Consider the following 14077-nt stretch of genomic DNA (forward strand, 5'->3'; position numbering starts at 1 on the left):
TCAAAAAAAAATAATAAAATAAAATAAAATAATAATTGTTGACACAATTACTTTATAGGAAAATCATGGTTTTACCCTTGTAAAAAAAAATAGATATATTTACTCTTGTGTTGTTTTAAAGTCTGAAATATATTTGCATTTTATTTAGATATAAAGGGTAATATCAAGATCCAGTTTTATTTTCTTCAAAAACTATTTTTTCATCATTGATTTTCCCCATTGATTTGAAATTCTGCCTTTCTGGTATTATTTGGGCCATTTATGTGTTCTTCTCTTTTTTCCTTTCTTTCTTTTCTTTTCTTTTCTTTTTTTTTTTTTTTTTTTTGAGGCACAGTCTCACTCTGTCACCTGGGTAAAGTGCTGTGATGTCATGGCTCACAGCCACCTCAAACTCTTGGACTCAAGCAATTCTATTGTCTCAGCCGCCCAAGTAGCTGGGACTACAGGCGTGGATCACCATGCCTGGCTATTTTTCTATTTTTAGTAGAGACAGAGTCTTGCTCTTGCTCAGACTAGTCTCCAGTTCCTGAGCTCAGGTGATCCTCCTGCCTCAGCCTCCCAGAGTGCTAGGATTACAGGTGTGAACCACCATTTATGTGTTATTATAATCTATTTATTTCCATACCAGTATAAATCTGTTTTTAAGCACTATAACTTATAAAAAATTTTGACAATTTAGCAGTTTATTTTTATGTTATACTGACCTGACCTAAGAACAAATACCGACTTGGATTAGTCTGCAATTTAAAGTAATAATAGTTTTAAAAATTGGTATACAAAAACTGGCCTAGTTATTTGGGCCTCCTCCACTCCTTGCAGACAATCCTAACCAAACGGAACACAACTATGAATCTAGATGGTAAATAAACAGGGCCTCTGAGTTGTAGTTATCATTAAGCCCATAGCTTATTCCATAGGAAAGAGGGAGAATAACCACACCCCAACAATTATGTGAAAAATAGGGCAGAATAGAACAGCATCAGCACACATCTATGGAGAGAGAGTGGAAGGGAGAAGTCAGAACTACCACAGGCACCGCAGGACTGTCCCTCTGATTTAGAACAAAATCTGCTCATGGTCTCAATAGGCTTTTGATTATAGGAGCTTTTATGACTGCTTGGTTTGGAAAGTGATAATTAACTCACTGACACCCTTTACCCTTGGGGTTTTGATCAATTAAGATATAGACACAGGAGGCCTGTGAGGATAAAAATATTAGTTTCATTCCTAATGAAGCTAGACCGGACTACACGACTTAGACTCCTGGGCCCCAAGTTTCTACCTTGAGTTCCACATGTTGCCAACATAGCCCCACAGAATGGGCTCCATCAACTGGGGAGCCCAGAGAGAATCAAGGTGGCAAGATGGGCCTCACACCCAGCCACAGCATGCAGGGCCCAGGCTATTTCTTGACTAACTCTGTTCATAAGAAGGACTTGGATATCAGACTTATGGCCATCTTGTGGTCTGGTAAAAGTTTTTGAAGAGGAAAACTAGATTCCCTCCTATAACACAGGACAGAAATTCATACTCACAAAGATGAACTTGAGTTAAAAAAGAAAACATTATGTTCAAACTACTTTGATTATGAAGAATAGAGAAATAGGGAGTATGTTTCAGACCAGATAGATTTCTACCCTAAGTATAGATGACACATACACATACATATATATGTATATATACACATCTTTATATAAAGTTCGGGCACTTAGATAGACTCTTCCATGATCTGAAACTTAAGTGTATATAAACCTTTCTCTAGCAAACCTGAATATAGTGAATATAGCACTCAATTGCCCCCATTTTAGCATCGCATCCAAAAAGATGGAACACAAAATTTGTAAATACTTTTAGTTCACATTTTTAATGTTTAAAAATTATGTTAACAGAGCAGTTATAGAACAGAACTTCTTACATTTCTTTATTTACACCACACCCTGCAAAGAACCCAGCTCTATTTGATTAACTATGAATAGGAAAGTTTTGTGACTTGTGACCTCTCTTAAATCACCCATCTGAAATTCATTTATAGGGTCTTTATATTAATAAAACAGTGGTGTGCTCCATGTACTGGACTCAGATGAGTACACGGGACTCTTGAGAGTGAATGATGTACCAAAGACTAAGATTCAAGTGTTTGGGGAAAAAATTACATACCACAGTCCATGTTGGCGTCAACACAAAAATAAAGGGCAACATGCAAGACTTTCAAAGCTTGATAAAATAATGGTTCTCGGTTTTCTTTCCTTCAAATTTGTGCTAACATTCAGGTTTTCTCCCTTCTCAAAGATCCCAAAGTTTGGGAAATGCAGCAATTCAGTTTGGGAACAACAAAAAAAAAAACCCCGTTCTTCTCCCCAGCTTGTTTTCCTAAATACCATGCAGTGGTATCAATATTGACAGCAAAAGAGCATTATAAAGAAACAATTTGTCTTTTGGGGTATATCTGTTTCTATATGACAATGATTTGGGTCTAAAAATTCCTTACTTGTAGCTCATAGGACTACCTTTTAAATAATTGATCTTAACACCAGCATAAGAAACCAACACAGCTATTTCTCAGACATTTCTTTTTCTAAACAAGTCAGTAATGTTTTATGTTCCAAGTTTATACTGAGAGAACTATATTACCTGGGAGAGAATGAAGATTTTTCTAATTGCCAAACAAAACCACTAATATCTATGGAACATTTATTCTTTATATGCGGATACTAGAGACTCCTATTTCAGTGTGGGTCAACAACTGCAAAAATATACAGCCTCCTATTTATTTACATATATTTACATACAAATGAGTATTTCCTACAATAAGCCTCAGCTGCATAGATTCTTCCTTTACAAACATAAACTTGAACTTGTATACAGATGGACGCAGTTTCATAGCCCTTCTTCAGAGAAAACCCCAAAGAGAATGTTTTCACTATGCCTTGTGAATTTTACATATTTTTCAAGAATTTTTTAAATTTAGTGGTATTTTTCAGTTGTTAGCCATCCCACCCCCAGTTTGTACCCCAAAGCCTTATATAGTTATGAATAATTCACTGTGTTTTAGAGGAAGTATGTTAGTCCGCTAAAGGATTCTCAGCTCTGCCTTCCTTCCCTAAGGAAAATCATCAGTATTACTAAATGGTAAGAATCCATCTCTTCTTTGTTTTGAAAGTGGCTAAACGCTTACATTGTGAACTTGAATAGGGGAATTGTATTCTTAAAGATTGTCCCCTTTCCAAGCCTCTCGCCTGATACAATTGATAAACTGAGAGAGACTAACAGGTTTTGCTCTAAGGTATAACGTTAAGTGTGTGATCGCATCTCTGCTGATCTCCCCACTCCAACTAAAGGTGCCCATCCAGCCTCATGCCCACCCCAGAAAGGGAGCTGAGGTCCTCATTCCTTTCAGAGCACTCTGCTGCTCCTCAAGCAAGATAGACCAGTCAGCAAGTCAGCAGAGAAATCACATTAAAAGGACAGGATTATTGTCACATGAGGAACTCAGACATTCTGGGAACTCACTCCTGACTTGGGTTCAGTGTTGCCGCAAAGGTTGCCCTTACAAAGGGTATTTTCTTTTAACTTCTCCCAGCCAAAAAAAAAAAAAAAAGCCTCCCTTTTATTTCTCTGTAGCTTTAAAAGCTACAGTATTATTTTACCTCAACCCAAAGTAACACCCGAGTGTGGGCAGACTGCGTTTTCGACTGTGCACCTGCGCTGGCCTTTCCAGGGGGAGGGGGAGGAGCAAGCAGGTGACCGCACCGGAGCCCCCGCACTTTCTGCCATTGCAAGGGCCCGACTGCCAAGGCCCTTTCCTTTCCGCCCTGAGTCCTGGCTCCCATTTCTCACCTCGTGAATCCTGGGAACCATCTGGTGAGGTAGGACTAATGGGGAGAGAAAGAGAGAGACCACTAGGCTTGGAGTGGGTCCCCAACTCGCAGTGGGTCAGGATCACCTGGAGGTCTCATTAAAATGCAGGTCACTGGAGCCCCACCCTCACAGCTTCTGATTTCACTGTCTGGGGTGGGACCTGAGAATTAGCATTCTTACCCAGAGGCTGTGCGTCTGGACACCACACTGTGCCAACCAGCTGTCTCAGAGGCTCCAGTCCCACTCCACAAAGAAGTCAGTCCTAGAGTCGGAGGTGCCCTCTGAAACACTGGGGACTCTTACCACAGTTCCGTGACCACCACCATCGCCCATCTGAGCCCTTGTTTTTCTCAGCAAGGTCTGTAAATGCAAAAAAGGAAGGTGGGCAGAGACTCTTTCTGCTCCCCATCTGGTTACTGGGCAGCTAAACTGTGGTTACCAGCACTAAACCCTTCGCAGTGCTGTGTGCTGGCCTCCACTGGCATGTGGGAGAAGCTATGCAGCAAAGGCTTTCTGTAGCGGCAGGGAAGGAGATGAGCTGGAGGAACTAAAGGTCATATGAGTAGGGCAGGCAGGCCAGGCCTGAGACCTCCAGAGGAAAGAAAAGGTACCGGCCAAAGACTCTGCCTGGCAGTCCACAGAGGCCTCCTCATCCTCCTCCCTCTCCCACCACCAGGTGCTCTGGTGGCCCTGGACTTACTCCTCCCTGCCTTTGCTGGAGACCCTGCTTCAGGCCACTCTGGTCACCTCTAATTTGGTGACAACTCTACTACTCCACCGTCCAGCAGGTGGTATGCGGCTGAGATGGAAAGTCCAGATTCTACTAACAGGCAACAAACATCCCCTAGAAACAACAGCATGTCTGGTCGTTAGGTTCTTTAGCAATCTTATTACATTATTCTATTTCAGCTAAACTATGGGTTTTATAATTTTTTTCTAGATGGTCTGGGGGCCCTAACTACCACATATAACCTGGCCTCTAAAGGAAAACACATTCCAGGTTGCAAATAACCAACTTACAACATTTTAGAACATGACGTCCTTATAAAAATTGGAGACTGTTGGCGCCTAAACAAAAGTAGGTTCCCTTCCCGTGCATTTTTCACTACCCCCCACTTCTGGGAAGTAACAGACAGTAAAATAGGGACAGTATTGCCAGTATTCTGTGTTACAATAACTAGAGAATCCAAAGTATGAAACTGCCACTGTTCACTAGCACAGAGATCCTATCTACCAAAGGAAAACGTGCTACTCCCCATGGCTAAGGTATAGTATTCTTTAGTCTATTAATTTAGCAGAAAAATTTCTATAGCACTTGACTGTGCTATTTAAATTCTACCTAACATCTGTAATACATGTATTTTTGGCTACCAGTTCACTATTCTGAACAAGAATAAGAGCAGTACACTTTACAACTAATCCCACACAAATGATGTAATCCGGGATATTTGACAAATTACAGGAGGGTCTACTATATTCAGTCAGCAACTTAGATAAACATACAAAGAAGGTTTTAAAAAATATGTGATCTTACAGACATCTATAACCATGTGCTTCCTCTAAATAAATATATTTTAAATAATAAAAAAATCCCTTGTACTGATACATAAAACCCAGAGACCCCCAAAATATCACTGCACATTCCAGAGTTAATAATTTTCTAAGTTGACTTCATGAGTGTAAAATGATTCGTTACAAAGCAGCATGATATAGCTTTCAACTAAATGATGTATTTTTAAATGTAGGGTCACCCCTCTACCTGGCTATTTCCTTACTTGGTGGTCTAGACAAGCTTCTGAAGCTTCGCTGAATCTCGTTCTGCTTGGTTTCTAGCATTGCTCATGTAATATGGAAAACACTTCTGAAAAGGACAGAGATGGCTGTGGAATTTACTAGGTAGGTATTCATATCGAAATACCTGACCTCTGGCCTAATGTGGATGCAATTCTGTAACTTTATATGCACATATTAAAAGCTCTACGATGATGCAATGCAGGAAATAACCTTTCATTCTCCCCCAAGAGGATCACAACAGGTACTTTCAATGCCTGTTATATCTGTGGGACATGAGTCTTTAGAGGAAGGGGTCATTTCCGTGTTATTCTTGGTGAGAACGAAGTCCCCTTGGGATGTGAGTCGGGAAGAAAAAGAGCTAAGTGCCTGAAAACTCTGCCAACAGTCTTTGGTTAGATGCTACTTATCTCCAGATAAGACATCTGTGCTCGGTGAACTCATGTGCTTGGAAAATTCAACCAGAATGTAGGTAAAACACAAGTCCTGCTTCAAGAAACCAGCTCACGGAACATGCATTTTTCTTGCCGTGTGCAAGCTGCAGAACATCCAATCACGAGCGAGGGCTCAGTTTAGGGGAATGTCCCTCATTCCTTTCCCAGCGACCCTGTCCCCAACTCTCTTCTCTTTCAGTCTCTGTAGTTTCCTTCTGCTTCCTTTAGGAGAGATGAGAGCACAAGGCAACTCTGTCCTCCTGCACAGGCCAGCTGGGACGGGCAGGTGTGGCCTGCCCCTTGGTTGGGGATGAGAAGAGGAGACAGCGCAGACACTGGGGCCCTCCTATTTTCCCCGTGTGGGGGAAGGAAGGTACCTGCTAATTCTGTCACAGGCTCTTCACAAAGACTATCTCTGGGTTTTTTTCCCAAGACTCTGGATGGAGAGTTAATGGAGAAGAAATAGAAATGAGGCTTATTTAAGGTACAAAAATCTTGTATTTTCAATAACCTAGATTTATAGATATAAAACAAGTCTTTTAAAGACGTCCCTAAAGTGCCCAATATAAAACAGGAATTACTTATCTCAGATCAGCCTTAAATAGGTACACATTATTCTCTGTGCAAACAGCTAGTGGGCATGACCAAGGGCTGCTGGGTTTATAATTTACTAAAACACTTTTTTCTCCCTTCAACAATACAGGTTGAGGGGTTGAAGGCTATCTGCATCAGAGGAATATTTTCTCAGGCATTTTGGACAATCCTTTCACAGCAGATGCCACGGGTCTCCCCCAGCAAAAGCTGACTTAGACTGGAATAACTTTAACAAGTCGCCAAGAGGGAAACAAAACTTCAGTTGCCCAAATGTGTGGCTTAATTTAAGTACCATGGCAAGAATCATTCCCACCCCCTTCCCAGCTGAGAACACTGGCTAGAGAAGGACTTTGTATGGAGTGGGATATAGTCCCAGCCAGGCCACCAGCTGCCAGACAATCAGAGCCACCTCAAATATTGGGCATGCTCTGAGCTGCAATCCCACGTGTCCTACGACTCTCAGATCATTATCCCTGTGTGCTATGTTAACCAAAATAGGCAAATTATTTACGAAACCATTTTTTTTTCTGTAAAGCAAAATAAATATATACAATTCAAGATTCTTTTCTCTTCTAAAAAGGTATAGATAGTGTGAGCTGAACATCAGTAGGAAAATTATTTCAGAATCTGGATGTATAATAAATAAACACAATTGATGGTCATGTTGTCAAAGTTCTAAGAGACTGTGAAACCACAAAACAGAGAGTGATGAGAGTGAAAAAAAAATAATTGATTGTGGAAAGTACTATAAAATACAATTTAATGAAATTTGAAGAAAAAAATTTCCAATCTCTAAATTGATCCCAAATCTTGGAGGGACATGACCCATTATAGACATAGGTCTCTATTTTGTGATCAAAGTGTTACTCCATCTTAAGCATTGTGAAAATTTCTGTTTGCTTCTGTAAACTTGCAAAAGAAGTGATGAGAAGTGGCTGATGTATGGAGACTTGACTGAGTAGATGATGACAGGAATGTTGTCTTTCCTCAGTTGGTCTCAATGGCCTTCTTTACCATTCGATGAGCAGGCCCAGTCATAGATGACCAAGGGAATGCTGACCAAGGAGAACAGCACACCCAGACACAAGAAAAGGGCAGCCTGGAGCAAGAGAAAGGCATGGGTTACTCTCAGTGCAGCCAACGTTTTCCACACACACCTGGGGGAAAAAAATGTTTTCCCTCTCCTTTCATATCCCCTTATATTTGGATTTTGTCACAACCATTGCTGAACTATGAGAACGTTTCTAAAATCGTGCACATCTGATTCTGCCTGGGTGGGAAAAGAAGAAAAACAAGCCAAGCCAAGCGTCCTCTACGTTTTGTTCTCTGCGTTCACAGTCACCTCAAGTGTATCCACCACGCCGCAAATGATGGTGTGTCCTTATAGCTCCTCTCTAAGAGATTACAACCAACTAACCACCAACCGATTAACAAAAACAGGCCTTGGAAAATATCCAGATCACCTCTTATTGGCTACCTGCCAACCTAGCTTATCATTGGCAGGCAAACATTTCTGTTTGAAAAGTAGAAAATAGTCATGCAAAGTAGACTGGAAAACGGCTGTCAAAAACCAAGTCACTTAAAGGGCTAGTAAAGGCTACCAAATTTAGAGAATATAAGATGGTAAAACACTTGGCCATGAGCACGTCCAGTGAGAGTTTGCCAGGAGAAGGATATAGCACGGTCACGGGGCCAGCCTACCTCCCTGTGGCCCCTACATGACAGAGCACTTGTCTAATGCCATTTGGTGGACACTGCCACCAGTTTTATTATGGGAGCAGTGTTGGAGAGTCCCAGAGGATTCATGGGCAACAGGCCTACTCCGTTTTCATATTTAATTGGAGTATATTTTTCTGCTGTGCCAGAGTGACTGCTCCTTCTTCTCTGTCCTCATGAAGCCCATGAAGGGAGGACACAGAGGGATTCTGGATTTGTGGCTTCTGAAGTGGGCCTCTTAGGGGAACAGAAGGCTCTGCTGGCATCAATGCTGCTTCCCTGAAATGCACAGGACCATCCCTCCTGCCTAAGGTCCCTCATCTGGGTCTGTCAACTCAGGTAACAGGGTCAGTTGCGGTGCTTACACTAGCGGGGAGGCTGAGAAGCCCTCTTCGAGGCCGAGCAAAATGGTGCTCCAGAAGGGACTCAGGTAGCAGCCACTTCGCCCCTGCTTCCCTCACTGTCTCCAACTGCACCACGTTCAAGATGCCCTTGAACTTCACCAGACCTGGAAACAAGAATCTCAATATAGAAAGGTAGTTTTTGAATCCAGGTCTGTTGCTCCAAAGCATTGCTGTGAAATCATAACACGACTCTTTAAGCTAACTGAGACACTGTCACTGAGGCATCCCATACTCCCTGGGCTGTCGAGAGGAGCTATGTGACTAGGAATCATACAGAAACAGTGCCCTGCATAAAATCTTTGAGTCTCTCTCCATGTCAGATTGCTAAAGACAAAGTCTGGCCCTCTAAAGCCCAGGAGGATGAACGTCCATTCTCCGGGCTGGCTGTGCCCTGGAGCAGAACAAAAAAGAGTAAAACCAGAAGAGATATTTTGAGGGATGGAGAACATTTTGATGTGATATTTGAAATAGCCTAAGCAGGAAAGCTAAAAGGGCTGCTGCTTTCCTTCAAGGCAACTGAAAATAGTCTCAGATGGTAGAGAGATGGACTCTTTCTTTGGTAAATTTAAATGAAAAACTAATCAGAAAAGTTAGCGTAGCTAGCAAGAGACGTACCCAAATTCTTTGAGTTCCCTTATCTCCATCTTGGTTTGTGATTTTTAAATAAAGAGACGAAGGAAGAATGAAAATGAGCATATTAGCAGACGTAACGCCTATAAAATAAAAAAAGATACAGTTTAGAGTTGCCACGGTGAAATTTTAGCTAACGACTGCCCCAGAAGGACATTGGAAGTTATAAAGCCATACCCACAACGCCGAAGATGTCCTTCATGGAGGGTATGAAGATCACCAACAAGTTGATGATAACCAAGAGTATGAAGGTAACCACAGTATGCCGACATAGATTAAACTTGGTTTTTTTAGCCAGTTCAAATAAAGATGAACGAACCTGCAGGAAAAGAAAACAGACTGTGTAAGGACCTTAGCCAGCTGACTCCACTTGTCTCAGCAGAGAAATCAATTGATGGGAATTTGTAAAATATTCTATAATGTCTAGTGAATTTATACATAGCTTAACAGTTCTGGAAGGGGGGCTTGACTTAAAAGGGAAAGTATCTTTGTTTATGAATAGTAGGCTTCTGGGGGGGAGGAGGGGTAATTTCTTTGTTTTATCTAAAAATTGAGCGTTCTCCTCTGGCCCTTCTATCTTCTCCTGTCTGACTGAGATCCGAATATTTTACCTGTATTTCTTAAGAGAGAAGAGAGACCGGTTAATTAAAACGGAGAGTCATTCCATCAGAGGGTACACTGACTCACTGATGCCACTTGTTTAACAAAGAGCTTGACCTCGGCCTTGAGATTCCTCCCGGGATGCAGCTTCAGCAACCCAGGCACGTTACCCGGGGTGAGCTCTCTCCGCCATGAGCTCCTGACCGCAGGAGGAAAGCTGAGACCTTGGCTTTTCTCAGATTGCACCGAGGCCTTTACTCACCGTGAAAAACAACACCGGCACAGTGAGGATCACCGCGACAATGACAGCCAGCCGCACCGTCAGGATGAGAATGTCGTCTTTACTCTGGTACTTGTGCAGGAGGTCTGACTGCACGTTTTCTGAACAAGGAAAAAGCAAGAGGCTTTTGAAAGGAGATAGTACATCACCGAAGGACGGTTTTTCTGAGCAATCAAGAATTTTTGAACTGAAAGGAGGGAAAGCGATGTGCTGAAGTGCCCAATAAGACAATCGATGAAGTTGGACGAGTATCTGCTTACGAGACGCGCCCCACTGGGCATGCGCAACGTCAGCTACCAGGCGTTGAAACCACACAGACCGAGAGTGCTTCATTTTTGCTAAATTAAACCTAGGCATACAATGGGATTAAAAATGAAATCTCTGGTGGAAGCACAAGGCCCTCCTTATTCTAGTTTTTCCTCCAACTGAGGTGACTCTTCAAACCACACCAAACAGTCGCAGGTCACAGGGACCATCTTTCAATCTCTCCTCCTGTAATCCAACTTCTGATGCCCACGCAACAGAGGCGTGAGCTGAATTTAACCACTATTGGGAAATAATTCTTCTCTCCTCTGTATGTTTTTCTTGTAAAAAAAATAAATAAGTAAAGTATTTCACTTATGTACTACTTTGAAGCTTTTCTCAACTCAGAACTACAGAAAGTGTTACTTCAAAGACTATCGTGGCTAGCAGGGCAGGCATGGAGAGCATAAAATGCCCTCTCTTTGTAAGAAATCATTTCCTCTTACGTCTCTTCCCAGGGCTTCTCACAGCACCAGCTTCAAGGCACTGGGCGTGGAATTCAAACGCTAATCTGTACCATAGAGCTCAATTTCAGTATCTGAGAAAGGACCATAGGTTATAATAAAAATCTCATTACTTCTAATTTCCTTGATTCAAAATTCATAACCACTTAAAAATAGCTGAGCCTTTTCCTTTAACCTAAGGGTAATAAAATTGTTTGGTATTCTAGGATATGTGAAAATAGATGGATTTACAAAGAAAAATCATAGCCTGACCATGGTAACAGTGTGTCTGTTCAAACAACACTAGGTTCTTCCTCTTTCCCTTCCTCTCCCTAACACTAGCCTTGCAACTCTGTATGAATCTTAGAAACGCTATTCTTATGCAAACAATTAAATATGTTATTTATGAATCCATTAGACAATGTTATTCCCTATTACTTGGGAAAATGGTAATACTACTAACTGTATAATCACTGTCGCCTTTTTCTCCAGGCTGAATTAATAATCTCTAAATGTGTGTATATTTTGAGACATTTGTGTTTATGGGAAAAAAAAAAAAAAAGGCCCCAAAGAAGTATTATTTGACAGAGAAGATTGTTTATATTACATATTATTGAAATATGTGTTTTAAAATTAGGTTCCAATTACAATGATTATGAAAGACCTTTTAAATAAACCTAAAGGATAATTTGAATAGGAGAAGATGAAGATGTAGCAAAAACAGCTGAACTGTTCACATGGGGTCAGCAAAAGCTACAAATAAAGCCGTGTTCCCCTCTTCAGATTTCATGACTTTTAAATTTCTATATCTCTCCTTCAAGTCTTTGCAAGGCTCCAACGTAGGACCAAGTAGGCATTTCATTTTTAATGAACGCAGAGTGTCATGAGTGTGGCACTGCGTGCTTTTTCACTTTCCACATCTGTCTCTGTCTCTCTTTTCTATTAGTGGAATCTGACCCAATTTGCAGTGTCTATTAGGAAAGGCTTCTCCGGTATAATTTTAAACTTTCCCCACTAAGGTGGCTCACTTCTAAAACGCAATTTCTTTTAAGGGCACTATTAGGAGAAAACATTACAGCATGTTGTTCCAGTAATTATTCTATTCTGCAGTCTGTAAGATTACATAAAGGGACCATCACTGTTTGCTTCAAGTAGAGGGAAAAAACCAACAAAACCAATGGATGGCTTTGTTGCTTTCTTTAGCTTCCATGTTAAAGGTTACTTTAATACTAATCTTTACTAAGCTATTAAAAGTATTAAAAAATACTTATGTTTATGTACCAGCAGAAATGACTTACCATAAAATGTCAAGTAGCCAAAGATGGCAGTCAAGAAGTACATAACAAACATGGCAAAAAAGGAGATATTTGAAACCATCTGCATTCTTTTCTGTGATCGGCTAAAAACAAAGATAAAGGAATTGGAAAAAGCAAAGATTATTTCGCTGAATTTAAACATCAGGGTTAACACTAAAAAATACTAACTTTTCTTTTATCAGGTTAGGGCAGATCGGACCAGCTGAAATTTCCCCTGGCAACTATGCCAGTTTTCAATAACTTCCTCTATACTGATTGGTTATTGTGAGGGAGAGATCCTTGGAACACACTCCCTTGAATAGTTCTTCCCCATTCTTTTAAAAGAATATCAAGTTCTCATCAGAAGGGCAAATAGTATTTTTTTTTTTTAAAGTAGTTATGGTTGATATTATCTCCACACTGGCTGGGCACAGGAAAAAGGTACACACAAAAAAGAAAGTGCTATTCTTGTTCTCCAAGCCCCATTGATCAGTGGCAGAGCTGGAGTGTGACCTCAGGGGTTCTGTCTCTGAAAGCTGCGGTTTAGATTCTGGTTCTCCCATGGAGTAGCCCCAGGCATGCACCTGGGAGTCTGCGTGTCACCAGAGCAACAAGTACCCAGGAGATCACAGCTGTGATAAATGGAGCGCTCTATCCCTTAGGTCAAGTTTACTCTGGGGCTGAGATGACCTTTAAGATTCTTTAACTGCCCCCCAAAATCTACAAGACTTGTACTCAATACAGACCACAGAGAGTGATACCACTTCATTGTGCCCTAACAAGCAAGCTGGGATGTCACTGGAATATGGAAAACAAGAAAAACGGAGAAGTATACACTTGACAAAATTATAAATTACAAGCTGGACGATTAAAAGATGCCAAAGACATATTTAAAAACTGCCTAAATAGAGGACTACAAAGCAGGAATGATATTCACCTAAGATAGGTGCAGATAATTCAAAATGTAGCCATGTGTCAATTAAATATGAAAGAGGAAGAATCATGAGTGAATCCAATGCTGAATGACATCGACTTTACCTTTGTCAAAATGGAAACAGTTATATTGTATATCTTTTGTGACTACTTCTATATGTTATAAGCACTAGGTTAAAAACAGAAGACATAAGTGAGCTTATAAACAAGCTTTTAGATTTCTTGAAAACAGGAACCAGAAACAAATCTGTAGAATCATCTCAATAGTTTATAATGAATAACAATATAATTTTTTTCTAGTTTGTGGTATTAACATTCCTTTCTTATTGTCTTATTTTCCACCCAACTAACAGGCAAATCAGAGACAGTCTATTTAGCAGTTTATAAATAAATCCGAAGATTAGTATCCACTTGTCAGCACAATAATAGAAAGCAACAAAAATATCTGAACTCTTCTAAGTAATATAGTGTTTGAAAAATTAAATGAACCAAGCAGCCCACGTGGTTGGCCACTTTTTATATTTATGGCCAAAAATTATTGCAGGTTTCTGATTTTTCTTGCTTTCTTGTTTCTTAAAATACAGTAATTGCTTGAGAACAGCAAAATATTGGTAAATACTGAAGCTGGGTGATGAATCCTTGGAGGTTCATTTTACCAGTCTGTTCACTTTAATAGAGTCCTTGCCTATTAGTGAGGGGATGTAGAAATGAAACAAATCTCTTACTCTTTCAGCTCACTGTAAATTGGCAGGACTGATGGGTGGCAGACGAACGCAAATGCGATGGTTGGTAAAGC

The 14077-nt window shown here is 40.7% G+C and overlaps 1 protein-coding gene across 1 annotated transcript in view; it reads right to left on the minus strand.

Moving 5' to 3' along the window:
* Positions 1 to 7401: 7401 nt before the first annotated feature.
* SLC38A1 (solute carrier family 38 member 1) overlaps positions 7402 to 14077 on the minus strand; it is a 61207-nt gene continuing 54531 nt past the window's right edge. Inside the window, exons 12-17 of the mRNA XM_003793555.3 lie at positions 14007 to 14077; positions 12352 to 12452; positions 10290 to 10408; positions 9605 to 9746; positions 9413 to 9510; positions 7402 to 7776 (exon numbers count right to left, since the gene is read on the minus strand). Of these exons, the coding sequence (XP_003793603.1) occupies positions 7675 to 7776; positions 9413 to 9510; positions 9605 to 9746; positions 10290 to 10408; positions 12352 to 12452; positions 14007 to 14077 (633 nt within the window). The 3' untranslated portion in view covers positions 7402 to 7674. The remainder of the gene's footprint in view (positions 7777 to 9412; positions 9511 to 9604; positions 9747 to 10289; positions 10409 to 12351; positions 12453 to 14006) is intronic.

The sequence above is a fragment of the Otolemur garnettii genome, unplaced genomic scaffold, assembly GCF_000181295.1.
Source record: "Otolemur garnettii isolate 467f Iridium unplaced genomic scaffold, OtoGar3 scaffold00070, whole genome shotgun sequence".
NCBI classification, from domain to species: Eukaryota; Metazoa; Chordata; class Mammalia; order Primates; family Galagidae; genus Otolemur; species Otolemur garnettii.